This window comes from Pezoporus flaviventris, unplaced genomic scaffold (genome assembly GCF_033815535.1).
Source record: "Pezoporus flaviventris isolate CSIRO_AGI_PZ_B2104156 unplaced genomic scaffold, CSIRO_AGI_Pfla_v1 ptg000013l, whole genome shotgun sequence".
Classification (NCBI taxonomy): domain Eukaryota; kingdom Metazoa; phylum Chordata; class Aves; order Psittaciformes; family Psittacidae; genus Pezoporus; species Pezoporus flaviventris.
In genome coordinates this window covers 15,691,019-15,718,769 of record NW_026892561.1, presented here as the reverse complement: position 1 = coordinate 15,718,769, position 27,751 = coordinate 15,691,019, and the positions used below count along the sequence as shown (strand labels likewise).

Below are 27,751 nucleotides of genomic sequence, written 5' to 3'. Positions count from 1 at the left end.
CTTTTCCTGGCTGCAGTGGTGTTTTTAATCCAGTAGCTGGCTGCTTTTGACTTGGAGGGCTGAAAGGGAGGTTGGTTTGTTGCCTTGCACAAGAAGCCTGTGTATACCTGGGAAGTGTGAGGTCTCTTCCTCTGTAGGAAGGCTGTCAGCCACCTCTTTGGTCTTGCTTCTCTTGTTTCTTCTAGTTAATGAAAGGCAGGAATGACTTCTGAAGACTTCAGTGTGGTTTTGTGTGTTGAGCACCTGTGGGGTGTCTGAGACTGTTTCCCAGCCTTAGGCACTTGGGAGACATGGATGTCTCTGGTGCTTGCTCACCCTCATGTGTCACATAATGACTGGTATTGCAGTGTTCCTGGGCACTTTCCTGGGACCTGGCAGAGGCCAGGTGAGGTTAGGAGGGAGGCTGTGCTTGCTTTTATTCTCACCCTCCACGGTTTTTGAGCAGCTCTGCAAAGCAGAGGAGTACTGCTGGTATGGTGTGGTTTGTAGCAGAAATAGCTCAGTCTTGACTTTAGGCTGTGCAGCACTTCTAGCTCAGCCCTTGTGTATCTGAGTTACCAGCATTAGTGTGTGTGGGAATGTACTGGTTTGCCCTGACAATGGGACAGAATGAGGAGTTGGCCATTGTGGAGTGGAACTTCTTGCTATGGCTGTAGCTGTTCAGAGTTGTGAAGAAGATTGGGATGTGCTTACGTGGACCTTTATTAAGCCTGGAATGAAGTGGCAAAATTCTAGGGTGGGCAGAGTTTGATGACCACGGGAAGAACCTTTGAGGTTTTCATTGGTGGTTGTGTTTTTTCTTCACTCGGGTGTGTGTCTGTGGGCTGAAGCTGGGTATTTATCAGGGGAAGTTGTGCCTGATGGGATGGAGTGAGTGCTTTTTTCGTATGGAGCATGCAGAAACTGGTGAGGGGAGAGATCGTGTGAGGCACCAGAACCAATCTTTGAGTTAGTTGTGATGCTGGTGTCGAGTAGAGCTATGAATGGGCTTCTGGGCTCATCTTAAAAGCACCCTGTACCTCTCCCTTGAGTATTTGGAGCTCAGGGTTAGAGACCATGTGTTTCTGTCCTGCTGTGCGTGAGCTCAGCCTGCTGCATGTTTTAGTTTCACCTTAGATGTTGTGAAGGCACCTCTTGCACTGTGATGTATGTCACATACTGGGAGATGCAAGTGTGGGATTGGGAGTTGGGGATCTGCTGCAAGCATGTGGTTATGGTATGTGCAGATGAAAAGTAGCCTTTGGGGTTCTCTAGCTCATCTTCCCACTCGAACAGAGTTACATGAAGAAGTAAGAAGAGGTGACAAAGCACAAGTTAAGCCCATAAGAGATTGGGCAACCTGGAAAGATGGGATAATGTTTGTGGTTTCCTGTGGGTATGGTGCTGCATGGAGCTAGAGATGCATGATCAACCCAAGTGTCTCCAGAAGACTGTCCTGTTGGAGGAGGTGCTCTAGTGTCCTACAGCATTTGTCACAGGACCCCATTGCTATATAGGGGTTTCTGCCTGCTTTTATGACCACAGCCACCACTGTCCATGCCCTTCTGTAGAAGAAAACCTGGCTGTGCCTTGACTTCATCTTCTGCTCCTCTCCTCCATGTTGTGAGAAACTGGGCACCTTTACATCCACGGGGTAGGGCTGTTCTGTGGGATGGGAACTGTAACCACCTCTCAGGTTTTGTCTTTCACCCTGAAAGCACAGGTAGAACCTGGTGCTTGAAATGGAGACTGTCCAAAGGGCAGGAGGTCGCTCAGTTGCTTGTTGCCCTCTGTGAACCTTGCCTGACCCAAGGGATGCTGTGCTACCTGGTATGGCCTCCCACCACCCAGGTGACTGTGAGCAGAGTTGGCCAACAGCCTGGAGCTGCCAGTCTGTAGGGAGGGATGATCCTTGTGCCCTCCTCTTGGCTAACAGATGCCTATGCAAAAGACCTGAATCCTCCAGGTAATCGCTTTTGGCTGGCAGGCACATCCAGGCATGATAGTAGTAATGAAATGACAACTGGGTCAAGGAGAGCGGGCAGGTACATGCATCTGTCAGCCTCTTCCCAATACACTTCTGTCCCCTTGTCTTTGCTTGCTAAGATAGTGTAGACACTGCTGATGCCATTGTATGAATTGGGTGCTTCCATTGAGGTTGTGCATATGGAGTTGTTGAGCCCTTTGTGCAATGAAAACAGGTCCTGCCCAGAGCACAGGGCCCTGTGGCAGAGCAGTGTGGTGAGAAATGCCAGGCATGGGACGGGGTAAGAGCCAGAAGTGGCAGCCATGAGTCAGATCTAAGACAGGACCTTTCTGTTTGCATCCTCAGGTACAGAGCTTTCCAGAGATGCTCTAGGGCAGGTCTTGAATGTGAAAACTCCTTGTGGTTGCTTTATGAGGTCTTATGCAATGACAGTATCTAATCATTGTGCCTCATCCTGAGCCACTGGTTTATCTTCCTGGGTAAATGTGTTGCCTTGCTCCAAATGCAGCCTGAGTTCTCCACTGCTTTGCAGCTCAGCTGGTTTTCAGCTATTTCAGGGCACTGACAACAACAGCATGGGTGGGAACTGCATCCCAAGGTGTGACTGCGGGAGGAGAAAGCTTGAGGTCCATGTGGCAGGGCTGAAATCCCCATGCCTGTGTGACCTGTGCCTCTCCCAGAGGATTGAAGGAAACAAGGACCAGTGCGTGTCCCTGTAAACAGAGGCGGATGTAGTACACCCAGCTTGTTTTGAAACACCTTTGAACAGCAACTTTGATGTTGAAAGTGCTTGGAGGAGAGCTGCCCAGAGGTGGGGGAGAGACGTAGCTCTGAAGAGCTGGGTGAGAGAAACCCCTCTGGGAGTGCCTGTGTGTCAGGAAAGAGGTGAGAGGGACATGGATCCAGGTGGGTTTTGCTGAGAATGTGTGAACGAGTTCTCTGTTGGGACAGAGAGTTTGCACCTCCAGCCGGTCCTGCTCCAAGCAGATGGCCTGCCTCCTGGCTGGCCCAGGTATATGCCCAGGCAAGTTCTGGACTCTTCAGGTTTAAAGACCCCACAGTCCTATTGGGCCTTGTCCTGGGGCTGCTCCCACACACCACTCCGCTTTGCATCTTCCCAAGGAAGAGTAAAGATGACTTTGCCTGAAGGATGAGAATTTGGAGGCTTGGGGCAGATGTGCCACATGGCTGAGGAAATGAGAAAGTCCAAAGAGAGCCAAGACTGCCCCTGCAGGGTCAGGGAGGCTTTTCAGTGTTGCTTTGTAAAACAGGGAGCTGTGCCCAAAGGAGAGACTTTGAAGGGGAACTGGTGGATGGGTTCAGAAACAGCTTGTGAGAATAATCAGAATGAGTAGTAAATCCTTTTTCTAGCTCATCAATAGGTGCTCCTGTGTGAGAGCAGAGTTTGGAGAGGCTGTGGTGCTCTAATTAACATTTTTGGCATCAGTGAGAGGAGCCTGGGGAGGCTGCCCTGCCAGAAACCCTCTTGCAGATGCAAGGGTTTGTATTATACCAAAGTGCTAGTAGGGGAGACTACAGGGCAGGCAGATGAACAACCAGGGCTGGATGATGTTCACATTCAAGCTGAACTGAAAACTCTGCATTCATTTCTCTCTTACAACTGCCTTAAGCAAAGCGAAGAGGGGCAGCTGGCTGGATACTCAGCCCGGGGTCAAGCTGTGCAAGGTCTTGCTGCAAGGCAGCACAGATGCTAAACACTTACATAGGATCCTCTTTCTTGAAAGAAAGGCTATTAAAGATGAAGGGTGCTCTGGGCAGGCATGGCTCTGGTCTTGCCCTGCTATTTGTTTCTGTCTGTCTCAGCAGAAGCTTTGGTTGGTTTGATTTCTTTCAGTCTACATCTGCCACCCTGACTAAGCATTGCCCACCCCCAAAAGACACTGGTGACCTCGGGGGGGGGAAATCTAGCCAGTCTCTGCAAGTTGCTGTGTGGGTCACAGCTAAGAAGACAGCCATGCTTTGGAGCATCATGTTCAGCTCTGAAAACTGAGGTATCCTTGCCCACGGCTCAGCTACTCCTAAGATTCATCTCTGAAGTAGCTCCGTGAGTCACTGTGGCCTGCACCTCTCTGGGAAGCATAAAGCAGGTGCAGTGATATCTCGTGTCCTTGTCATCAATAGGTGGTGGCTCATCCATGGTGAGACAGCAAAAGCCAGACCTGTGGAGATGGTTTGGGTATGTCATTTCCAAGCAGTGGCACGTGGAGGCTGCAGGGATGCTGCTCTGCTCCTGCCTGCGTCACAGAGCCCAAGGATATGTGCTGCATTGTCTCTGGGCACTGGTAAATGGTTTGTTAATGGCCTTAAAATGCAGTTATACTACTCAGGTGTGGAGCAGATCCTCAAGCTACCCACCCACACTCTGCCTGCCAGCAGCTCCCACAAGCTGGGGGTCAAGAGAGCTGCGTCACATCCCTGTCTTTAATTTCCTGTATACTTTAGCACAGGTCATGGCTTCCTTGGCCTTGGGCAGCTCTTGGGTTGACTCAGGATCTTCCTGTAGTGCTCAACAGATCCCCAGACAGCTCATGATGATTATTCTTGTCTGGAGAGGGAGGTGTTGTCACCTGGATCCGGTCCACATGGATGGAAGTGGGCAAAACATGCTCTCGGGGGATACCACTTGGGTCCATGTCCTAACAGAAGTGTCGGAGAACAGAAAGGACTGGAGGATGGCTCCTTTTCTGGGCTAGCTGCCAGGCAGTGGCAGAAATTGAGGTCAGTGAAGTTAGGGAGAGGAGGCTGTAGCATGCACATTGCCTCATGTTTAAGCTGTAAGGGAGCACCAGATCTAAGGTCAGAGAAGTCAGATTGGTGGGGCAACGGCAGTCTGGGCATTTCTCTGTATACAGGCAGTGGGTCATGTCTCTAGATGTTTTGTTACAGGGTCACTGGAGTATTGATGGCATGGGCTTCTGGAGGTCCCTTGTTGAATATGTCCCTCTTGGAGAAACAGGACTAGCACCAGCACTAATAATCTACCTCCCTGCTCCCTGCAGAGCCCCATGGTACTGGTCATGTCCTTGGGCTCTCCTGCTGCTCTTTCATGTTCTGAGTCATAAGGCTTTTGGATCCAAGGTTCTTATATGCCTTGTATTTCACATCTGAGCTAAGAGGTCCATCCTCATGCCCAAACACCTCCTGTAGTGTGAGCTCTCTCTAAGGGGGAAGATGTGTCAGGGTAGCATAGTCCCTGGATGCTTAACCACAGGGACATCCTTGGTGGAGCTGCCTGCTCTGCATGGGGTGGGTGCATTGGCAGTGACCTCATTGCAAAGTGAGCCTTTTGGGGACCCCTCTGCCATTTCCAGTGAGGCCAGACATCAACAGAGGTCCCTGTGGCTGTGCTGGAGGCAGCCACACACATGAGCAGTGCCCAGTTCGGCTCCCACAGCAGACACTGGGGTTGAACTTCCACCTTTCTGCAATGTGGCCCTTCAGCTGGTGAACCACCCAGCAGTGTGCCAGCCCAGCCGGCAGCTCGCCAGATGCCTGCCTCAGTCCCGTGGGTGCCGGTGGCTTCCTCCCACCCCTGTGGTGATGGCTCTGGCACTTCCGTCATCAACAAAGCCCTTGGCAGGTTTGGTGACTCCTGCCAGACCTGCCAGTGTCATGGGACCAGCATTTAATGAGAAGGGACCACGAGGGTGGGACATCTCCTGCAGGAAATGTCCTGTGTGTGCACAGTCATTCTCTGTGGAGGTGAAGAACTGGGTCCAGCTTCTTTCCCCAAACTCGAGGAAAATGCAGTTGGGGTGTAGAGCAGTAGCGCTGATAGAGGGTATAGGGGAGAAGGGTGAGAATGTAAAGGTGGTGGCATTAGAAGAATTGTCTTCCCAAAAGTCCCTTGGATCCCCCATGAGCCCACAGGATCTTCACTGAGGCATAGCCACAGACTGCAGTGAAGCCAATTGCTGTTTTTCCAGGGCAAAGAGGGAGCGTGTTGGGACAGATTTGGTGATGCGGGGGCTGATTCCATCTCTGGATGAGCTGCCTGGGACACCTCACAGCATGTGATGGCTGTGTCCTGGAGACACCTGCCCCAGCACATCACCCTACCTGTTCTATCACCCTCCCTGAATGCTGCAGATAGGGCTGATGCTCGCTGATCACTGCCTGAGCTGCACTTCATAATTAGTTGCAACAGGACCTACCAACACTCCTTGTGACCCACACCTCTGCCAGGAAGAGGTCATGTCTATCAGCCCTCGCTAATCCTCATTTTCTCCCCACCTTTTCCTCTTAGCTGTGTCCATGTCTCCCTCTCTGAGGTTCTCAGCTGGGACGCAATTGCTACATGACCAAGTCTGGCTTTTTGTAGTGTTTGGCAGAACACTGATGTGTGTGCTGTGGGTCCAACCACAGTGGCCTGGACACCATAGAAGTGCTGCTTGGAGCAGAACAGGCAGTCCATCCTGTTCCTTACCCAAGCTTGCTTTGCCCGGATTGCCAAATGCTAACCACCACCAGCAGCTTCTGCAGGGGCTGCCTGGGGTTTGCCTGCACAGTTCAGGTCTCCTGACCTCAGGTCCATTGTTCAGCTCAGGGGAGAGCACAGAAGGGCATTAACTAGAGGGACATCCCTAGGCAGGGGTGAGGGCACCTCGGAGCTGTGAAGAAGAGCCAGGCTGCTTTTTCCTGGAGCCAAAAGGACTGAAGACAACCAGTCCTCAGAGACCCACTTTTGCCCAAGTTGGAGGTTTCCCCATAAAATTCTAGTGTCATTTTCTGTCTGGGAGATAGAAACAGGTTTTGCTTCTCTCCTTTTCCTATATGTGAGCAGTTCTGTGGCACCCTCAAGTCCCTGCTTTCCCTGTGGGTCCCAGCCCCTGCCTTTGCAGGACTGCTCTGAGCACAGCTGGGTCAGCACAAAGCAGGGGAACTGGAGTCTAGGGGAGGGCGGAAGGTATGAATGCAAGGTGCTGCAGTCAGAGCTGCATGGGATGATGGTCATTCCTCTGTACCAGCTTGTTATGTCATGGCTTTTGTCTAAAATGACTAATTTTGTGTTTTCAGCTGAAAGTTCATCTCTAGAAGTGCGGCTTTTTGTGCCTGTGTCAGGTTTCATTGACAGCTTGTGCGATGGACTCTGTGCAGAGGATGATGTGAGCACATGCGTGTGGCGGCTGGGGATGCTGTTGTGGTGAATCCGTGGGCATCCCTTCCCATCACAGCCTCCCACCAAAAGATGGGATGTGCAGACATGAGAAGGACAGGGGGGATGTTCTGATCCTTCTGTAACGGCCCAGAAGCTGATGGGTGGCTCACATTCACATCTGTATGGGTACGGATGGAGCAGCCCCATCACTGTGTGGGAGTGCTGGCAGCGAGCCGATGCGGCAGGGCATTTTCATTAGCCTCAAAACCCAGGGACAGTCTTGCACAGCCCCACGCAGTGGAGAGGGCACGTTGTGCTGCTGTGGTGTGTGTGCTCAAGGGGATTTTGAAACACAGCAATGTGGAACCTTGCCTTGATCACAGGGGCTCAGCCAGGGTTAATTACAGTGTGCAGTGGGGATGGGTTCAATCAGCTGGCATCTCAGGGAGGCAGGATGTGTACAGCTGCATCCTTGCACCAGGGAGGAAGACAGTGGGTATGAGCTGGGGTCAGGGGGCAGACACTCACACCCACTAGCCTCTGGCGGTTTTTTGTCATCTTTTGTGCTACTAAAAGCTGGGCTCCTAGCTGGACCTGTTTTCCCACCATGCCACACATGGGGTAACTATGGGGCAGAGGTTATTATGGATGAGATCAGGGCTGCAAGGTATCCAAGGCTGCCCCTCACAGCAGGTAACAGCACCAGCAGAGCACCTGCAGTGTGCAGGAAACCCAGGCAAGTCCAAAAAATCTCTGATGCTGATGGGAAACTTCCTGGCACTGCTTGGTAGATGGGAAGAGGAAGCCATGAATTTCAGCATAACATGATTATAAGGCAGAACTTGTATGAAGTCCCACTTTTCTCATACTACAGTAGTCTGTCCTGAGCTTTGCACTCACTGCCCATGCAGTTCAGCTTGGTGCACATTCTCCTCAACCCAGCTTTAAGCTGCCCTTACCAGGTCAAACAGACCGGTCTAGGAAGCCTGGGCCACACATGAGCCAGCTAACCCATCTGATACAGCACAACTCTCCTGGCCTGCTCCAGGTTTTAAAAACACTGTTTCAGCGGTTTATTATTATTAAGACATATTTTTAACTATGTCTTCTATTCTGGCTTGGACAGACCTCCTCTGTCCACCTTGAGCTTGCTGAAGGAGGGATGCTGAAAGGCTTGATGCAGTTGTGCCTCCTGCAGGTGACATGGGCTGGACAGCCTTAGTAAAACACGGTTTCCAGAGCGTATCATATGCCCGTTCGCCCAGGCATAGACACAAGTGTCACTGCTGAGGTCAGGAGGGAAACCTCTCAATTTGCTGTGCATCCCAGGGTCACGTCATGCTCTTTCCTGTCTAGTCAATTTGCTCTATGAGATGGATTTCTTCCTTCAGCGGATGCACGAGACACTGTCACTGCTGCAGCCTCTTGGCAGGCTGCATGGCCTCCTGCCATCCAACCATGTGCTGTCCCCAGATGAGTGGCATCTATTGAGTTCCTGTCAATTCAAATGCTCCCATACCTCTCTGCTGGCCCTTGGCAGGTACAGAAACAGTGCCATCATGAGTCCCTGGCAGCTATTGACAGCTAGCATGGAGCTGCAGAGCCCAGGGACATGATGGCATAATCCACCAGCCTCTTTCTATATGTAACCCCTGGCAGGCTCAGCTGGACTAACTTACACTGCCTTGTAAAATCCAGCATGGGAATGCTAACAAGAAGACCTGCTTCCAGCAGCTTTGGTCTCTCTCAACAGGAAGTGGTGTTGGCACCTGAGGCCATGGGACCAAAAGCCACAGGAGCTGAGGCCACAGGGAGGTGCTCAGAACTACAGCAAGTACCAGGAGTGTGCAAGAATCAAGCACAGGTTCTAGCTCACCTTGTTGACTTCTGAGCCAGACAACAAGAATATGTTGTGTGCCACCAGGGCTGCTAGTTATCATGGGATCATAGAATAGTTAGGGTTGGAAAGGACCTTAAGATCATCTAGTTCCAGCCTCCTGCCATGGGCAGGGACACCCCACAATAGACCATGTCACCCAAGGCTCTGTCCAACCTGGCCTTGAACAACGTCAGGGATGGAGCATTTATCACTTCTTTGGGCAACCTGCTCCTAAATTAGCCAGAGGGTGTCCTGCGCAGGTGTGTGTCCTTCCCACTCACACCACTGATAAAAGACAGGAGTGGCTGACAAGCCAGGGGGTTGTGCTGCCATTCAGAGACAGGTTTGGGAAATGGGCTGACAGGGACCTCATGCAGTTCTACACAGGACAGTGCACAGTTCAACACCTGGGCAGGAAAAAGCCCATATACTAGGAAATGCTGGGGGCCACCCACCTGGAAAGCAGCTTGGCAGCAAAAAGCCCTGGGCGTGCTGGTGGACACCGAGTTGAACACGAGCCAGAAACGTGCCTTTGCAGCAAAGGTGGTGAAGGCCCTGGGGTGCATTGGGGCGAATGCTGTGATACTTCCCCTCTGCTCAGCACTGGTGAGGCCACGCCTGCATCCGGTTCTGCACTGCCCAATACAAGAGAGACATCGGCATACTGGAGAGAGACCTGAGGAGGGACACTCGCGATGAAGGGGCTGGAGCATCTCTCCTGTGAGGAAATGCTGAGTGAGCCCGCGGGAGGCCCAGGGTGGCCTCGGGCAGGCCAGCGCTGGCTCTCTGCCCCGGATATGAGGCATTTTAACTGCAAAGAACCTTTAACGAGTGACAGCCCCAAGCCCCGGGCTGGCTCAGCCGGGCGCTGCGCGGGGCTGCGGGGCCACGCGGTGGAGCTGCGCCCCTGCGGAGCGGGACGGCCTCGGCGGGGACAGTCCGGGAGCGGCGGCTGGGCCGGAGGCCTGCGCGGGGTCACCCAGCCTCGGCACCGAGCATCCCGCAGGGAGCAGTGGCCCCGAGCTGCCCTGGAGCGCTGCGTCTTTGCCTCCCTCGGTCCTGCCCAGCTCGGCAGCCCCTGACACCACACCGAACGACATCCCGTGCCCAGCGTCCAGGTCAGCCCAGGTCTTAAGGCCCCCCCTATGGCCTGACTTGACGGCCCTTGTGACAACGGTGCTCACAACATGCTGCCCGGTCCTTCTGGGCCCAGGTCAGCACAGGGAGGTGAAAGGTGCTTTCAGACCTCCTTTCAGGGGTCTGGGAGGACAGGTTTTTTGCATCCACAGCTCCTGGCACAGAGATGCTCTGCAGGTCTGTTAGGTTCTATTTTTTCCCCAGCCCCGGTGATGTTTTCACTTGTGGCACTTGAAGAGCACCATCTACCTGCTTCCTTGGGCAGGTCTGGTTCTGCACTAGACCAACTGCACAGAATGGGGTCAGGCATGGGGACACTGGCGCCTCCTACTCAGGCTAAGAGCTGACCCATCCTTCTTCAGCAAGACAGAAAAGCTAGAGCCACACTTGATTACTGCACTATCCTCTGTCTGTGGGGTTGTCTTTTTTTTTTTTTTCTTGAGGAGGGAATGCTGAGAGTTAGAGATGACCACAGTGATCCCAAAGTGCCTGCCACTGTCTCCTCTTGCCCCCAAAGGACAGCCTTAAACTTGTCTTTAACCCAAGCTAAATACCACCAGAAAGGCTTTCTTCCCCTTATTAAAAAAAAACAAACAACAAACAAACAACAACAACAACACAAAAAAAAAAACCCAACAAAATCAAGAAAGGATGTCAGTGATATGTGAATTCCTTCCTTTCCATTTTGAAATACTGTGGTCGATTTGTTTTTCTCCTTTTTCCAGCCTTTAAAAGTTACTGCTGGGAAAAGGCTTCAAAAGTTTTAGGTGCTGCTTGCAGTGGGACCTCTTGGAGCTGCTCTCAGCTGCTAACCTTCACAGTGACACAACTGCCTGGGGCCCGATGCTCAAAGCCAGCTGGAGGCCCCACTGTGCACAGGCTGGGGCTCCAAAAGCCCTGGTCTCACAGCCTCAGGGCAGTCTGTGCTGACAGATGGAGCAGCTACCCCCGAGGAAGCTGAGCTGTTGTCATCACGGAGCAATGGAAACAGAAGTGAAGGAACTGGTGCCCAAGGGGCTTTTTATCTTTAAGAGAGCTTGATGGGGGAGGCTTACAGAAATGCCTTTCTTCTACTGCTCTGCAGTTGCCTGAAGGTTCACTGTCCCTGTCCTCCCACCTTCTCCAGTTGCTTCCCCTCCTGCTCTGTTCTGCTCAGCCTTGCTGCACAGACTCACACATTCCTGTCCCCTTCTCCACAGGCTTCAGTTCCCAGGGAGGCTGAAGGAGACGAAGGCACAGCGCCATGCCATACACAGCCTGCGGTCCTGGTCCTGAAGTCAGCAGCTTCTGCCGGCCCCCATGCCACAGCAGCTTCCTCTCTCACACAAAATGTTTTCTTTGTGTTTGGCAGCTGCATCCCCACAGACCATCCCTGGGAGACAGCAATGGGATGGGAGAGGTGGAGCCCCCCTAGAGAGGTGCCTGGTCCCAGGACTGCAAGCACCAGTTTTGGGGCGGTTTGGGGACATGTGTGCATTAAGGACGGGGGGTGCTTTGCTTGCGCACAGCCTTGCTTCGAGAGCTTCACATGGCCCCTCTTGCCACCCTCTGTGTCTGTGGCTTCTTCCTCTGACCCATAAGCAGGTTTTGAGGCAACTGTGAGCCTATGTCATAACTGGGGCATGGTGCTGGCATGTGTTTGATCTCCATCAGTGCATTTATAAGGGCATCTCAGGTTTCTTTGTGTGTCAGCGAGGCCCAGACATCCTCAGGGCAGTGCAGACACCTACGCAGTGGAGGATGCTGCGACTGTGCTTTCTGTGGGAACAGTGCGTCCAAGACATTTCCGTTTGGCAGGAGGCACGGGAGGATACAGGACTGCCAGAGTGGGGCCGCTTCCCAGCGGCATCAGCCTAAATGTCAGTAAGCACATGGAGGTCTGCGCTCATGGCTAGCAGCCTGTGTTTGAAACATGAACTGCTTGCGTGCCCCAGTGCATACAGTGTTACCGCATGCAGGAGTGTTGTGCTGTGCCCTGCCATCAGCACAGCTTCCTTGCGACCCAAAGTATGTGGAGGACGAGAGCCAGGCTGTTACTGGAGATGGAAAAGGAGCCAGGCAGGCTATAAGGTTTTCTGTCCCCCACCAGCTCCCTGGCAAGCTGCAGGGGTGGGATGCACAGGTTTGCTTGGTGCAGACAGGCGATGTGGGTTATTTTTGGGGAGAAGGGTTGCACCCCTCCAGAGAAGCCCCATGTGAGGGAGCAGGAGATGCCCAAGTCACCCCCAGCCTCCTTCCGGCCGCACCCTGCCCCACAGGCTCAGCTTGAGCACCGACCCCTGTCCCCGCCGGGCTGGGGCTAGGCTGCAGACAGCCCCCGCCGCAGGTGGGTAGCACCGCCCGGGGCGGCCCCGGTCCCGCCCCGCGGCCCGCTCGGTCCCGCCCGGGGGCCTATCCCGCCGCGGAGGGAGGACCGGAGGGAGGGAGAACCGACCGACAGGGGCGGGAGACCGGCCCGGCGCCGCCCCGCCCGCCGCGCCGCGCCGCGCCGCACCTGAGCGAGCAGCGGCGGCTCCGCGCTGGCCCCGGCCCCTCTGCCGCCCGCCCATGGCTCGGCCGCTGCCGCTGCTGCTCTGCCTGGCCGCGCTGGGCGCCGGCTGCCGAGCAGGGTCCCCCCCCGGCGGTACGGCCGGGCCCTCCGCCGAGCCGCTGCAGGACGAGGCGGACAACCAGGAGAACATCCTCTCCCAGGTACCTGCTGGCGACGAGAGGGGCACCCCGAGGGGGGGGGGGGGCGGGCTGCACACCCGCGGAGTGTGGCTGGGCGATGCTGTGTGCATCCAGGGCCGTGCTGGGGGATGCTGGATGTGCGTACTCGGTGGTGCTGGGGGATGCTGTGCGCACCACGGCGCTCATCGGCGGTGCTAGGGTGGATGTCCCTGCAGGGAGTTTTATCGTCCCGGGGTGCAGTGAACTCCCTGAAGCCCAGAGGGGAGCAGTTCACAGCTTCCATGCTATCGTTTCTGTGGGGGCAGCTCAAAACCGGGGAGCTCTTTAGGAGGGGAATTGGTGGAGCCTCTTTGTGTGCAGAGGGGAGGGATCCAGGCTCTTTCCCCGCCAGTAGGATGTGGTGGAGGTTTCTATTAGATTTGGCCGATCAGACTGTGTGTTATTATCTGCCCTCGGAAATGGCTAATGTGGAGTCTATTGGAAATGTACTGTTGAAGTTATTTTTGTGCTTGGGCTTTCAGAAGCTCTGTCTGCAAATCTCTGTAAAGGAAATTCCTGGCATTGTATAGGGCTAATCAGAAATACTGCTTCACCACCAGGTTACGCTGCTCGCAGAGTGGCTTTCAGCAACCCTTCCAGTACACCCTTACCCCGTTTGCCCATGTAAAAAAAACCTTGTTCAGGGTGACAGGTGACTTACTGGGTTTATTGGACACAGAGCATTAAAAGATAGCAGGATGGAGTTCATATTTAAAATTCCTGCATATAAGATTCCAAGTGGCTAGGTCCACTGTATGCCAAGTGGAATAAAAAATACCGTACTGGGAGAAGCCAGTTTTTATTCCCCTTGTAGGCAGGGATCAGAAAGCTCTGCACTATCTAGAAAACTTGCTGGATTTTGGAAGAGCTGGCCAGTTTCCTTGAGGTTTAGGGTACCCAAAGTGTCCTTGTTTGGACCGTGAAGTCTAGGGTGCCCTTGTCCCTTGCTGGGCAAGCAGAGGAGAAGATGTTTGCTAACTGCTGGCGACCTGTACTCAGCTGTTAGGTGACTATGACAAGGTGAAGGCGGTGTCCGAAGGCTCCGACTGTCGGTGCAAATGCCTGGTCAGGCCCCTGGGCCGTGGCGCCTGCCAAAGGATTAACGAAGGTGCGTTCAAAGCGGAGGATTTTTACACGGTGGAAACCATCACGTCAGGACCCAGCTGCAAGTGTGCGTGCGTAGCCCCCCCCTCGGCACTCAACCCCTGCGAGGGGGACTTCAGGCTGAAGAAGCTGCGGGAGGCGGAGAGCAGCGACCTGAAGGTAGGAGAGCACCTTGAATTTGGGATTCTTCTGGGAGGAGGAGATCCTCTGAAGCCTTTTCTTTAGGGTTTTTTTTTTTCAAAAAAAAACTTTTTTCCTAAACTTTCTTTTATAAAACTTCTCCTAGTTACCTTTATGTCTGCATGTTTGATACGAAAATCAAGCTCATCTCAAGGGATTGATGTGAGCAGCTGCAGATTCACCCCATTCACCCCACACTGCCCGGAGTCCCTTGTGGCTGCCTGTGCTGGAAGCCCAGGAGGGATCGGGCTGCTCCCTGCCCTTTGTCCGGCACTGCGTGTCCCTGGGGCACAGCTCTGCAGCTGCCAGGTCCGTTTCCGGCCCCAGAAAGGGGCTCCTAAGGGCCCATGCAAAAAGCTGTTCTGGCTTCAGGGACCAAAAGCTGCTGATGTGTCAGCGTGAGGGTGTGTTACACAGCTGGCTGATGGCGGCATGGGTTTTGTTCGTTTAAATGCTGACACTTCTGTGCTATTCAGTCTTTTGTCTCTTTAGTAATATCTCCCTCTTTTCGAAAGTGTTTGCTCTAAGTACTCGTGGCTTTGAGTGGATGCTTACTTTTGCTGGTCTAGCAGGTGGCAGCAGACCCTGCTGGGTTTTCCAGTTTGTTACCTGCACAGGGCAGCAGAAATCCTCCCCAAAGGGCCACTGTTTTGGTTCAGCCCTGGGGAGTCCCCAGAGCAAAAGGTTGAGTGCTGGGATGTACCCTGGGGCAGTGCTGCTCATTCCAGCTCAGGTGGGAAAGCAGGCAGCATGTAAGGTGCTGTGGGGCAGCCTGCCACTGGGGCCACCATGATGGGCTTGTTCTAATTAACTTGGAGCTCAAGGATGTGTTTTGTCTTGCCTGACTGCAGACAGTTAGCAGCTTCTTGTCCAAGCTTCCCTGCAGCTAGGGAAGATAAACAGGCACAGGCAGACAATTCATCATTTCAGAGAAGGAGCAGACCCAGCCTGGAGTTGTTTGGTGGTCCCTCGTCTGCAGAAGAAGCCAGGATGTCCCACTTGGCCTTAGATGAAGAGCTGGGAGCTCCCTGTGGTTAGGGGTGGGGGCACCCTCCGAGATGACAGAGTCACCCCTGTAGTCCCTCACTGGGAAGCAGGCTCCTTCACCAGCAGCTCAGACCCCTCTCCCTGTCCTCTCCAGAGCTGGTCAGCCTCCAGGAGGAGCAGGGCGGCATGGCTAGCTGCACCCTTGGCTCTGGCTGCCTCTTCCCACCAGGGAGCAGCTCACAGCCAGCTGTGGTGTGAAAGCTTGTCCTCTAGGAACTGGCCCAGGCTCCCCTGCTCATTTCTCAAGGATTCGCAGCCAAACGTTTTCACAAGGTTTATCCAAATACATACACGTGGGTTTTTTCTGGGCTGCAAGAGTCAAACCCCAGGAGCTGTGAAAACAGGCTTGCATTCCCACCGGTCACAGAGCCCCTCCTGAGGTCGAGCTCGTTGGGAACAGCCACCTCTTGTAGGAGACAATGAGAAGCAGAAGGGGATACAGCCTCAGTTCTTGTGTGACTCATGAGGAGCAGCTCCCACGCTCATCGGCAGGGGGGCCGGGAAACCCAGGCCTCCTCATTGCTCCTGACAGCCCCAGGGCTGGTCTTATGGGCGTTGTTCCTGCCCCCTGCAGCAGTGGGAAGCATGTAGAGTCGTGCTCTATGTCTGTTGTGTTTTATGAGGCTTTCTTACGCTCCGACTCAAAAGCCCTGGATGCTCCACATGCTGGGAGAGCCATGAGAAGCTCCCTAAAATGAGAGCCCTCCTTTATGAGGGATGGGCTGGAGGATGTCCCCCTGAGGGAGCAGTGAGGAAGGGAGTAGATAAGCCCAGGCAGCAGGAATGTACCTGAGCCACCCCAGCTCAGCTGAATGGCTGCACTGAGCATCCCAGCTGAAGGTTTCAGTCCCATCTGTGCCTTTAATAAGGTCCCATAGGACTTTATGGACCATCAGGCCAATGAGAGCAAAGTCCGCAGCTGGTGAAGGAAAGGAAACATCAAGCTGGTGTGCATCAGCATGATCTTTTTGGGAGGCTCAGCTTGGTATTGGCAGGGATAGCTAAATCCAAGATCTATTTTCATAAAGTGGCAGCATGCTGCTTCTCTGCTTGCAGGCACAGCGTGTGTTCTGGGGTCTGGGGTGCAGAGTCTTGCAAGGAGTCTGTGCTCAGGAAGATTTGGAAGGTGGTTAATAAAGTCTGCGGCCTTTGTGCATTGATGGAAACTGTCCAGCCTGGAGGGAAAGCACATGTCTCCAGTGGCTGTCTGGCAAGTTGAACGCATTGTATTGGTCGTCTCCGTCCAGTTCTTGGTGGAAAGTGGATGCGTAGCCATAAAACAGTCCTTGTCTCTTAATGCTGACATTTTATCTGGCCCAAAAAAATCTTTCCTTTGCTGTCAGCTCCACAGGGAGACTGCAGAGGCTGGGGTGGAAACTCAGCGTGCTGCCAGCAGTGCTGCTTGCACTTCTTCCATGTTTGGGGAGCTCTGTTGACCAGTTTGTAACTGCTGGGAGAAAATTTCACCACCTTGTAGTAATTCCCATGCACTGAAAACACTTCTCAGCTGTCGGGGCTGTAGGATCTGCAGCAGCATGCTGGGCATGTGGGTACAGGGAGTGGGTGCGTGTGGGACCCAAGGCAGGGAATGGCCCAAGAGCCCTCCTCACCAGCCTGTGTCTTGCTCAGCACTATCCTCTGCAGACTGAGCACCGTGAGATGCAGAACGAGGATCCCCAGGCTTGGTGAGCAAAGGCTGATTCTGGGCAGGATGTGGGGAACACAGCCCTTCCTGCTGCAGGAAGGGGGTGAGTTAATGCAGAGCCTCTCTGAAATGGGTGGTTGAAGGTGAAGGCAGCATCCCTGTGGCAGAGCTGATCTCCAGGGAAGCAAGCTGTTACCAGGCTGGCACTGGATTTCAGTTACTTCACTCTTGCATTTGTGAATATTTTTAAGTTTTTAAACAAGTTTCTTCTTGTTCCAGGAAAAAAAAAGCACAGGATGGCATGAACTCAGAGTGATCTCAGACTCACTTTTATTTGAGCTGCTGTTCTCTTGTTGCCTCTTTTGCTGCCAGTCATGTCACTGGTGGAGTAGCTAATCCTTTGTGCCTGTGACAGAGCCTCTCTAGTGCTGCCAAGGAGAGCAGTGCTTCTCCCTGCTCTGCTTGCTAATTCCCAGCACCCAAAACATGCTCCTGAAGCTCTGCAGAGGTGGTGTGTGTTGCTCTGCTTGCTGTGGTCTGACCACAGCAGCAGGGCTGTGTAAGGAAAAACTTTCACTTAGATGGGTGCATTGCTCTTGCCTCTTAAGTTGTACAAACCATGCAGGCACATGTACAAACCAGAAAGTACCTCTGACTGACGGTGTGCTCCCTTTGCCTTGCAGCTGTCCTCCGTTGTCGAGATGCTGGAAAGTGCCTTTTATGGTTTAGACCTTCTGAAGCTGCATTCAGTCACAACCAAGCTGGTGGGTCGGGTGGAAAAGCTCGAGGAGGTAAGATGAGTCCCGCACTCTCCTTTGAGGCTGTTGCCTTCAGTAGGACTTGCCTCAAGTCAAGTTCTTGGCGCCTTTGGTGCGTTCAGAGCCTTGTTTCTTAGGAAGAAATCTTAATTAACTATTAGGCTGAAACTAAACTTGACCAGACAAGGCTGTTCAGACCAGACCAGACTCTTCTGTGTTCCTCACAGGCAGTGCCCAGTGCTTCATCACTCCGTTAACCTCCCCTGACCCTCTCCAGTGTCCCTCTATCCCTTGTGGCTCAAACTGGATGTAGGATCCCAGCTGTGGCCTCATAGGAACCAGTATCCCTTTGGGGACAGACGGGCCAGCTGTTTAGTTTTTCCCCTTCCAAGTTTTACGTCTGTGCTGGCGTGATAGTTGCTCTGAAGTGGCTGCTTTTGTGCTGTTTGATGTGGGCACTAGAGATCCAGGGCTGGTGTTGGGGTACGCTTACCAGGACTGCTGGTAGCCAAGGAGGTCAGATTCCTTAAGGACCAAGTTACATCTTGGGCTGTGTTAAGAAAGAGCTGAACCCTCTCACTCTGGAAAAGATACATAAAGTACCTTCCTTTTCTTTTCTTCTTTTTTTTTTTTCAGAGACTTCCAGTGAAATACTTTTCACTCCCATGCAGTTTAATATTTCTTTGGCTAGCACAGCGTAGGGTTTGCAGTGTGTTAAGCTGTGCTCAGCTATGTAGCAACAGGTTGCCAGATTAAATACTGGAGTTTTCTCCCGTGGTCTGTATCTGGGACAGTAATTCCACATTCTTGTCAGAGTGGAGCAGTCCTGTTCGTCTGCAGCCAGGAGCCGAAAGGCGATGATTTATAAAGCCAAAATTCCGCTTGCAAAGTGTTTCGGGAAGGCACGGCGTGCTTCATCCTGGGGTCAGGAAGGAGCCAGCCGAGAGGAGCGTGTTTGCCTGGGGGGCTCTGTGTTTCCAAGCACAGCGATTGACCCAGAAGGAGAAAAAAGGTTTTGAGGTCTAAAACTAACAAAGCACCAATGTTTTTGTTTGCAATCCCACCCTCTTCCTGTGGTTTAGCATATTCTCCGGTTGTTTCTTGGGTTCCTAATTAGGGGAGAGGAGCGAAGGAAGTGGGAGCTGTGCTGCCAGCCCTGTGCTGCACGTCCCCATTGGGGAGCTTTACCCTTGTGACACTGATGGCCACGGATCTGGTGGTGTGACCTGTACCGTGGCACGGTGAGCTGGTCTCCCCCAGATCGTGGGATAGGAAGGGCCCCATCAGGACGGATTGACGGTCTATTGCTGTTTAACATCCACAGTTAGCTGGATTAGGGATGATGAAGGGAACAGGTCTTTTCTGGTATCATTTGTGGATCTGTGGTCCATGAATTTGTCTCCCCTGAAACCAGCTGACTGTGCTCTTCTTTGGCACCAAAGTGGCCCTGTGTACCAGCCAGTTCCTGCACAGGGTTTCAATGCAAGCAGTGCTGGTGGTAGTTGTATGTCTAAACACATCAGGATGACCTTGCAGCATGGCTGCTCTGCTCGCAGCCTGTCTCAGCGGCGCAGACAGGCAGGAAGCTCGGTCTGGCTGATGCAGTTTGGCCAGAGAGGGAGCAATGAAGGTGTAGGAGGGGGGAATTCACAGATTTGGGTTTTTAATTTCCCAGAAGTAGGACAGTGGGAGCATGTAGCAAGCGGTTGAACCTGCCTGCACTCACTTGGATGGGATGGAGCAGGACAAGAGAGGTCTGGGTTGATGGAAAATCATCATCTGGTACATGGAGATTCCTCTGGTGCTGCTGGGGCAAGGCAGAGCTAATGCAGGCAGCGCAGGCAACAGGTGTGAAATGCCTCCTGCTGCTGGCTTAGCATGTAAATTCCTGTTAGGAAGATGAGGATCACACCCTGCATTGACCACGGGATCTGATATGGACAGCTGAGATGCTGAACAAGAGCCTGGCATGGCTTTAAAGCATCGGCTTCCCAGGCGGGTGTGCTTTTGGCAGCTGCTCCTCAGAAAGCAGCTGAGCAGCCTCAAGCAGCATTACAGGACAGGCTTTGGTGGTGCCTCCCCACTCAAGGGGAGGCAGATTTTATCCCTAAACAAGTCATAAGCCAAACATTACACAGAATAAGTGATAAGGACACAGGGCTGTCAGGATCAGTCACCGTCCCAAGAAGAGGATGTTATCATAGCTGCTTCTGCTCCTGTGCTGCTCCTAGGAGAGTGTCATGAAATCCTCTGTTCCTTTTCTTACTACAGAAAATGCTTGCTGAGAAGCCCCTGTGTTGTTGGACTCAGCCTCAGAAATTGCGTGATAAATGTGTGTCTCACAGTTCCTGGGTAAAGACTGGTAATTCAGATGCCCATGAAGGGGGACTGGGGGTTAACTGAGCTCAGGATAGTGGTGTTGCAGAGGTGAGAAGTTATTGTGAGTTGCCTGCAGTATAACAAGGTGTTTTACACAAATGGTGTTGGTAAAGGGAAGGAACCCTCAATACTTGCTCCAAAGAGCTAGAGCCTTTTCTAGGGAGGCATCTTCTCTGCTTTGTCTTTAGCTTGCAGCTGTTGCATCAGCTGGTGATGTTGAGTTTGCAGATGGAGGTCATGGTGGGTTTAGGAGAAATTAATGGAGGAACAGATTGATAATGAAGAGCTGGGGGAACCACCCTCACTTTCTGTGCAAAAATGCTGTGATTGATGTGCCATCTATTCAAAGCAGTAAAATACCAAGGAGTGATGAGCAGAGACTGCAGCAACCTCTTGGATACCAGGTATGCCTATGGTTGGAGACTGAGAAGGGCACAAGGTTTGTCTGCCCTGGGCTGCCTGATGAGCTACAGCCAGCTGCAGCTTCCTCCTGGTCCCAGGACAGCTCTCTGGGGGTCCATGGCTCTCCTCTCCTCCCCACATTCTCCCTCTCTTAGTGGGAGTGGATGGTGGTAGGGAGGAGCAATCCCCGAGTATGGCACTGAGCTGCCAAGTAGTGGTGCAGGACTGGGGGAAGAGAAACCAGAAGTGGGATGCTGACCTCAAGGATTTGCCTCAGGGATCAGACAGGCAGCAGCCAGTCAGGATGGGACTGTGGACCATCCATCCCTTGTCTTTACACGGGATAAAATCTCCTCTCTTGCTTTTCTAGGGCATGTCCAGGAACTTCACGCAGCAAGGCCATGGTGCAGGAGCCAGCGGGGAGGAGGGTCTGCAGGATCCCCACCGCAGGGACCGGGAGAACTGCTCCAGCTTCCTCACCAACAGCCTTGCTGACATCGAGGGCTCGCTGCAGCGGGACGCTGAGGCTGCCTACATGCATGCAGAGGTAGGACCGCCCAGGCGGGTTGCACGGCTCGAGATCGCTGCTGCAGCGCGAGCCAGCCCTGAGGGTGTCTCTGGATGTGGCCCCTGGCCCAGGGTTATTTTTCTCCTTGGCTCAGCCGACCCCACTTCCGTGCCTCCGGCTCCAGCCCGCGCCTCGCGGCTGCCGTCGGGATGTAGGAGGGAGCAGGAGCGGGCAGCTCCCCGGGCCGCCCCGCTTCCCCTGGGGCTGCTGGTGTGCGAGGTCAGCTGCAGTGCTGCTTGGAAAGCATGATGTCATTGCGGGCGGCTGGGGAGAGCTGCGAAACTCGGAGCCTTTGACTAGCAGGGCCTGGGGCTCGGTGCAGGGCAGCCGGCCGCTCTCCATCCCTCCCGGGCCATTACCCCTCCCCAGCCAGCCCCTGCTCCTGACGGGCTCCAGGCAGAGCCTCCAGCATCTCACTGGCTCCAGCCCCAGACTGTGGGGATCCCTGCGGGGACTGCCCCAGCGCACTGGCATTCTGTTCTGGGGCAGTGGTTTCTGTGCAGCCCCAGAGAGAGTGTTGGGAAAAGGCCTGCCCAGGGTGTTCTGACCGCCTTGCTGTTTTGCTTTGCTGCTCTGATCCGTGCTGGGTGGCTGCTGGAGCATCCTGCCTTTTGCAGGGCAAAAGGAGGTGTCTGGGGATGGAGGGTCTGTTGCTGCATCATTTCCAGCTCAAAGAGGGGTGTTCAGGTACAGGGAGTGAGAGCACCCTGCACATGGCCCCTGCGGGTCCTACACAGGGGGATGCTCCCCAAGCCCTCGAGAGAAGGATGGGTTCCCACTGTGCACTGTGGGGCACTGACCCTGATGTGCTGTGCACTCTGCTCCAGGCAGAGCTCTGTGTCCGGCAGCACTCCCAGCACCTTTCCCCTGCTCCCCAGGCCATACCTGGAGCATGGGCTCTGCTGCCCACTGGAGAGGAGCCAGCCCAGGCCAGGCAGGAGAAGGAAGTGTGGGGCTTTTATTACCTCGGGTGACCTTATTTCCCAATGTTCCTCTTTTTTCTCTGTTAATTGCAGCAGGGCTGTGAAGGAGCCCTGTGCCTGTCTGCTCAGCCAAATGGGCACTGCTTCAATCTTTCAGCTGTCTTTCCGATTTCCTTTAATGAGATGAAATCCGTCAAGCATGAGCTGTGGCAGCTGGTGGCTGCTTCAGTGCAGAGCTCCCACTTCCTGCCCTGGCTGGCAAGGTCCCTCTCCCTGCCCTGGGGATGGTTCCTGGTCCCTGCCTGTCAGGACCTTCATCCCCTGCTATGCCAAAGCTCAGTGCACACTGCATGCTCTCCATGGATCAGGTGCTGACAGTGCAGGAGTGGATGTGCGAGCAGTTGCAATGAGGACTGTGCCCTGAGAATGCTGCCTCGGGGTCCCCCCACCCTGCCCTCACATCCTGCATCCCACAGCCTGTGCCTTACTGAGGGTCCCAGTTTTGCAGGGTGGCACCAATGTCATGCAGAGGCAATGCTGGTCTGCCACCCCTGCTGCCTCCTGAAGGGTTTCTCACAGTGGAGAAAGGACTGAAGATGACTCTGAGAAGGGAGGGAGGGCAGTGTCCTACCCAGTGCTCAGCTGGCCAGCCTGACCTGCCGCATCTGCCAAAACATGGCTATTCTGGCTCATCCACTAACAACCTCCTGCGTCTCTTCCAGGGAAAATATGAAGAAAGATTCCTGAAAGAGGAAACCATATCCCAGCAGATCAACTCTGTTGAGTCCCTGCCGGAGCTGCACCTCTCTCCGGACGATGAGAAGCCCGAGCAGCTCTTGCAGAGAAAGCTACATGTGAGGAGCCGTCCTCCTTCCAAGCCCACCGTTGTCCGAGGGGTCACCTACTACAAAGCCCAGTCCACTGAGTCAGAGAACGACATTGAGGAGCAACGTGAGTTGGGTTTGCAGCCATGTCCAGTAGGATGGTTGCATCCTGCTGCAAAGCCAGTGTCCACCCCTGAGTCCTGCCTCGTCCCCTGGGAGGCACATGGGGTCACCATAGGAGAAGGGCTTGGAGGTGGGATGATTGGTACCTCACTCCTGTGCAGCCTTTGAGCCCTGTGTGGGGGACCACTACAGCACTGTTATTCCATAGAAAATCCCTGGTAGCTAAGGAAATAAGTCACTGCTTTAGTTTAAAATACCCAGCACCAACACATTTCCAAAAGTAAATGCAAGTTTATTTCACGTTAGTCCTGCAAATGTGCCTGCCCAATGGCATCCAGGGAGGTTTGTGCAGTGGTTGGGGTGCTGGAAGGCAGCCTTGGGTTAGGAGGGTGGGATCTGGCTGGGTACTGCAGTTGTGTCTCTGTCCTGTCCCAGGCAGCATGGAGCCCCTGCTCCATCTCTGGGAACTCGCAGACTGAATCACTCTCCATCACCTCCTGCTCTGCCCAGCCTGAGGTGGTGGATGTGGCTGTGATGGGGTCTCACTGACCATCAGCCCCTGCAGTTCACACAGCCCTTCTCCACCTGGAAATTAAGAGGGAAACCAGATGGGTTTAATACAGCCTGGACAAGTGGGCAGAGGAGCAAGAGCAGTGGGGTGGGCGCAGAGGGGCTGTACAGGACTTACTCCTGCTCTCTGTGGGGCTGACACCCATGCCTGTATTTGCCAGCGGACGAGCTGTTCAGCGGGGACAACACGGTGGACCTGCTGATTGAGGACCAGCTCCTAAGGCCCAGCAGCAGGGCGGGTGAGGACACAAGGAAGCCTGCCCCGGTGGGATGGCCGCCCACCCCTGCCAGCAACCCTACCACCCTGCCAGCCACCAGCACCGCCACAATGGCCACAGTGCCCCTGTCCCCTGCCATGTCCACAGAGCCCACGCTGGATGCCACCCCAGAGACCGTGACCGCCTTGCCGGGGCTGGTGGAAGAGGAAACTCCACAGCTACTGGCAGCCTTGGCCAGCACAGTGGTGGCCACAGCCACAGAAAGCCCATCTACAGCCACCACTGCTGTCCCCAGCCCTGCCATGGCCACCACCACTGGCACCTTAAGGGACATGGGGATGAGCCCTGCCCCAGAGAGCAGCCCGGGAGTCTGGGGACCGGCAAGCACCCCTCCAACACCAATCAGTCCCACCATCCCTGCCACTCCAAAGCAAGCGCTGGAGGAGGAGGACATCAGGAACATCATTGGTGAGTGCCTGCGCTGATCCAGCTGCGAGCATGAGGGCTGACTTGGACCTGCAGTGTGTTCTGCTAAGCACAGCACACCTGAATTCGGTCACGGGTGGGAGGTGCCATGGAGATGGTGGCTGGACAGCACTTTACTGCGGTGCCAGGTTTACTTGCTTGTTAATTCTGGAACCTACTGCAGTCTTCTCTCAGCTTGAGGGGCCAGGCAGGGAAGAAAGAGGCCTCCCTGGAGATGGACCCAAGACAGCAACCTCAGCTGGGGCAGGAACAGGGCTGAGGCTGTTGTGGAACTGTTTGCAGGATCTGGCCAGTGCTGCTGGGCCTCATAAGGCTGAGCCCAGGCTGAGGCAGTGGGGGTACCTGCTGGGTGGGCAAAGGGCTGGAGGAGGGTGATGCCTGCAGACCCCCAGCAGGAGCATGGAGAGCATGGCTGCACTACCTCTGGCCTTGTAAGCTTTTCTCTGCCTGCACAGGGCGCTGCAAGGACACGCTATCCACCATTTCGGGGCCCACCACTCAGAACACCTATGGGCGCAATGAGGGTGCCTGGATGAAGGACCCCCTGGCCCAGGAGGAGCGTATCTACGTCACCAATTACTACTATGGGAACACGCTGGTGGAGTTCAGGAACCTCGACAACTTCAAGCAAGGTGGGTTTGCACCATCCCCAACGCTTCTCGACTGGTCTGAGTAGTGTCCCTGTCCCTGGGATGCTGCACCATGGGGGGGTTGTCTGGAAGGGACCCTCCCCTCTTGTGTGCTGGTGGTGTGTGGAGTTCAGAGCACAGGGCAGTTCAGGCTGCCCCTTGTGACTCTGGACTTGCCTATCGCTACACCAGGCGGCTGCTGGTGGCTGGGAAGGGAGTGCAGGAGGGCTGTGGGCAAAGGGTGCTGCTGATGGGGCCACCAATCCCAAAGCAAAGGGTCTCGCAAGCAAGGTGTCTCTGCCGCACAGGTCGCTGGAGCAACTCCTACAAGCTCCCGTACAGCTGGATTGGGACGGGGCACGTGGTCTACAATGGCTCCTTCTACTACAACCGGGCCTTCACGCGCAACATCATCAAATACGACCTGAAGCAGCGGTACGTGGCTGCCTGGGCCATGCTGCATGATGTGGCCTATGAGGAGTCTACCCCGTGGCGGTGGCGTGGTCACTCGGATGTGGACTTTGCTGTGGATGAAAATGGCCTGTGGGTTATCTACCCAGCCATCAGCTATGAGGGCTTCAACCAAGAGGTGATTGTGCTGAGCAAGCTGAACGCGGCCGACCTCAGCACCCAGAAGGAGACCACGTGGCGGACAGGGCTGCGGAAGAACTTCTATGGGAACTGCTTTGTCATCTGTGGGGTCCTGTATGCAGTCGACAGCTACAACAAGAGGAACGCCAACATCTCCTATGCCTTTGACACGCACACCAACACGCAGATCATCCCCCGGCTGCTCTTTGAGAATGAGTACGCCTACACCACACAGATAGACTATAACCCCAAGGACCGCCTGCTCTACGCCTGGGACAATGGGCACCAAGTCACCTACCATGTCATCTTTGCCTACTGAGACCCCCCCGGCAGAGTGGGGCACTGCGAGCCAGGGGCCACCAGCACCTTTTGTTATTATTTTTATTGTTATTATTGTTATTTTGTACAAATCAAAGAGTAAATGATGGATTTTTAAGCTGGTTTTTTTTTTTATGGCGGATTGTAGATCGATCCCCAGGCCAGAACCACCCCCTTTCTGTTTGCTGTAACCTTGCTTCTGGCTTTCCTTCCTGCAGGGAGGTCTTCCTTCAGGAGAGCAGACCCAGCTCTCCTGCCTGGGAGAAGAGGTGGCCTAGATGCAGTCCTCCTCAGAGGTTTCATCTAACAATGCTCACCAAGAGACCCACAACCAGTGCAAAGGTGGCCTTCCTGCTGCAGGCACCAGGTCCCAGTGGGATGCTGATGTCTGCCTGTCCTTGCAGAGGATGTGCATGTCCCATGGGACTGTCCTGTCTCCCGTGGCCATCTTCCCAGCCGACGGTCAGCAGGCCCTTTGGTGATTCTGCTGTACAATGGGGCTGCGAGTGCAGCTCCGGCAGCCCCTGGTGCTGGCACTTAGGCCGAGGACTGTCCCCTCCAGCCTGGGCTCTGCCCTTTGCATCCTGCTCTGGGGGCCGGGTGCACCCTGAGCCCTGACTCGCATCTGGAGCGAGCTGGCGGTGGGGAGGGGGACTGTAAATACGCGTAGATGGCTTTTGTTTGTTCATTTTGTAACCCAAAATAGTCCCCATTGCTGGTTGTTGAGCAAAGGCTTTGTTCGGCCAGGCACTGGGCTGCCCGGGTGGGGAGCTGTGTGTCTGGGGGAGCCCTGGCTCCCCATACCACTGCCGCTCCATCTCCCACGTGCCCTCTCACTGCCATGCTTGCCCTGGTCCTGGCTGCTGGCCATCAGGAGCCCCTGCCCTGCCCAGCAGCATCTTGTATTTACCTGCTGTCAACAATAAAACATCCAGTACCTTTGCAGCTGTTTGGGGCTTTCTTTGGGTCTGGTTCACCCTCTGGGTGCATGGAAATGCATGGGAGGGTGGTGGTCTTGGTTGTTTTGGGGAATGCTCATTTACACATAAAGAGGCTCTAGGCTGCTTATGCCTGGCACCAGGGCAGGGCAGCATGGCTGCGTCCAGCTGTGAGAAGAGCTTGGCTCTGTCATGCCTGCAGTTGCCCCCAGGTCACCCAGGCTGTGGTGGCCCCCTCTTCCCCAGGTTCTGGGTGAACAATCATGCAGTGCCCCGTCCTCAGGAGCAGGGGACTGGGTGCATGTGCCTCTGAGAGCAGCAGTGCTGCGCAGCCCAAGAGACAGCGCTGAACTAATCATCTGCTTAAGCAAAGCAGTGTCAACAAGCAAAATAGTAATAATAAATAAAATAACCATTTTATTGCCTTCAGTACTAGGGACACAGAGAACAGAACTACACGGGCCAAGAGGTGCTCTCCGTCACTGAGGCCCTGGGTGCTGGCCGAGGATGTGGTGCCACAGCCATGCCCGAGCCCCCAGCCCCACAAGCAGCCCTTTCCAACGGGCTGGGCTGTGCCAAGCTCATCCACCACGCCAGGTCCCTGACCCAGCCACACAGCAGCACCCCCCAGAGGCTGGTCACCCCTGTGCAGGGCTGTGGGGAGCTGCGTGCCGCTGCCTGGGGCACTGCTGGGGTTTGGTTTTGACTAGTGTGTGAGCTGGCCCACAGTCAGGTGGGGCCGGGCCAGGAAAGGAACTGGTGCAAGGAGCACAGCCAAAGCCCTCACCGAGCCCGGCTGCTTCCCAGCAGCACAAGCGCCGAGGGGACTGGGGGCCTGTGAAGCTCACACTGACTACGTGGCAAAGGGCAAAGCTTTTCCATAGTGTTGCAAGGCACATACTTTACAGGGGTGTATTGCTCCTCACCCTCCTCCTGGCCTCCCCCAAGCTGTTTGTCTTGCTACAGGATCAACCTTTATTTCCTAACAGCTGCACACACAAATAATATTAATAACAATAATAATGATACTAAAACCACCCCACATCAGTCAGCAGTTTAGACAATGAATGCAGTTGGCTGGCAAACTGAAGCCCATTATTTTATATGCTAACTGCAAAGGGGAAAAAATATAATGTAACATGCTGAAGTCATTAGGAAAGGCCGATGCTCTGCTGGGGTCTCATCCCAGCTGAACACAGCAGCGCACCACGTGCTGGAGCCCCACGGCCCAACTCTGG

General features: G+C 54.4%; 1 protein-coding gene across 1 annotated transcript; it reads left to right on the top strand.

The window, feature by feature from the left end:
- Positions 1 to 12,588: 12,588 nt before the first annotated feature.
- Positions 12,589 to 26,520, top strand: OLFML2B (olfactomedin like 2B). The gene is made up of 8 exons (XM_061451780.1): positions 12,589 to 12,792; positions 13,810 to 14,073; positions 17,470 to 17,577; positions 20,696 to 20,872; positions 22,539 to 22,767; positions 23,495 to 24,019; positions 24,493 to 24,669; positions 24,975 to 26,520. Exons 1-8 carry the CDS (start codon positions 12,649 to 12,651, stop codon positions 25,574 to 25,576), a joined length of 2,226 nt encoding a protein of 741 aa, XP_061307764.1. The 5' UTR covers positions 12,589 to 12,648; the 3' UTR covers positions 25,577 to 26,520.
- Positions 26,521 to 27,751: the final 1,231 nt, after the last annotated feature.

Excerpts from the sequence above, each read along its gene's own strand:
- OLFML2B (XM_061451780.1), top strand. The coding sequence starts at position 12,649 with ATGGCTCGGCCGCTGCCGCTGCTGCTCTGCCTGGCCGCGCTGGGCGCC. Across the intron at positions 20,873-22,538 it reads CTGCCTACATGCATGCAGAG|GGAAAATATGAAGAAAGATT; the intron begins GTAGGACCGCCC and ends CGTCTCTTCCAG. Across the intron at positions 22,768-23,494 it reads GAACGACATTGAGGAGCAAC|CGGACGAGCTGTTCAGCGGG; the intron begins GTGAGTTGGGTT and ends TGTATTTGCCAG.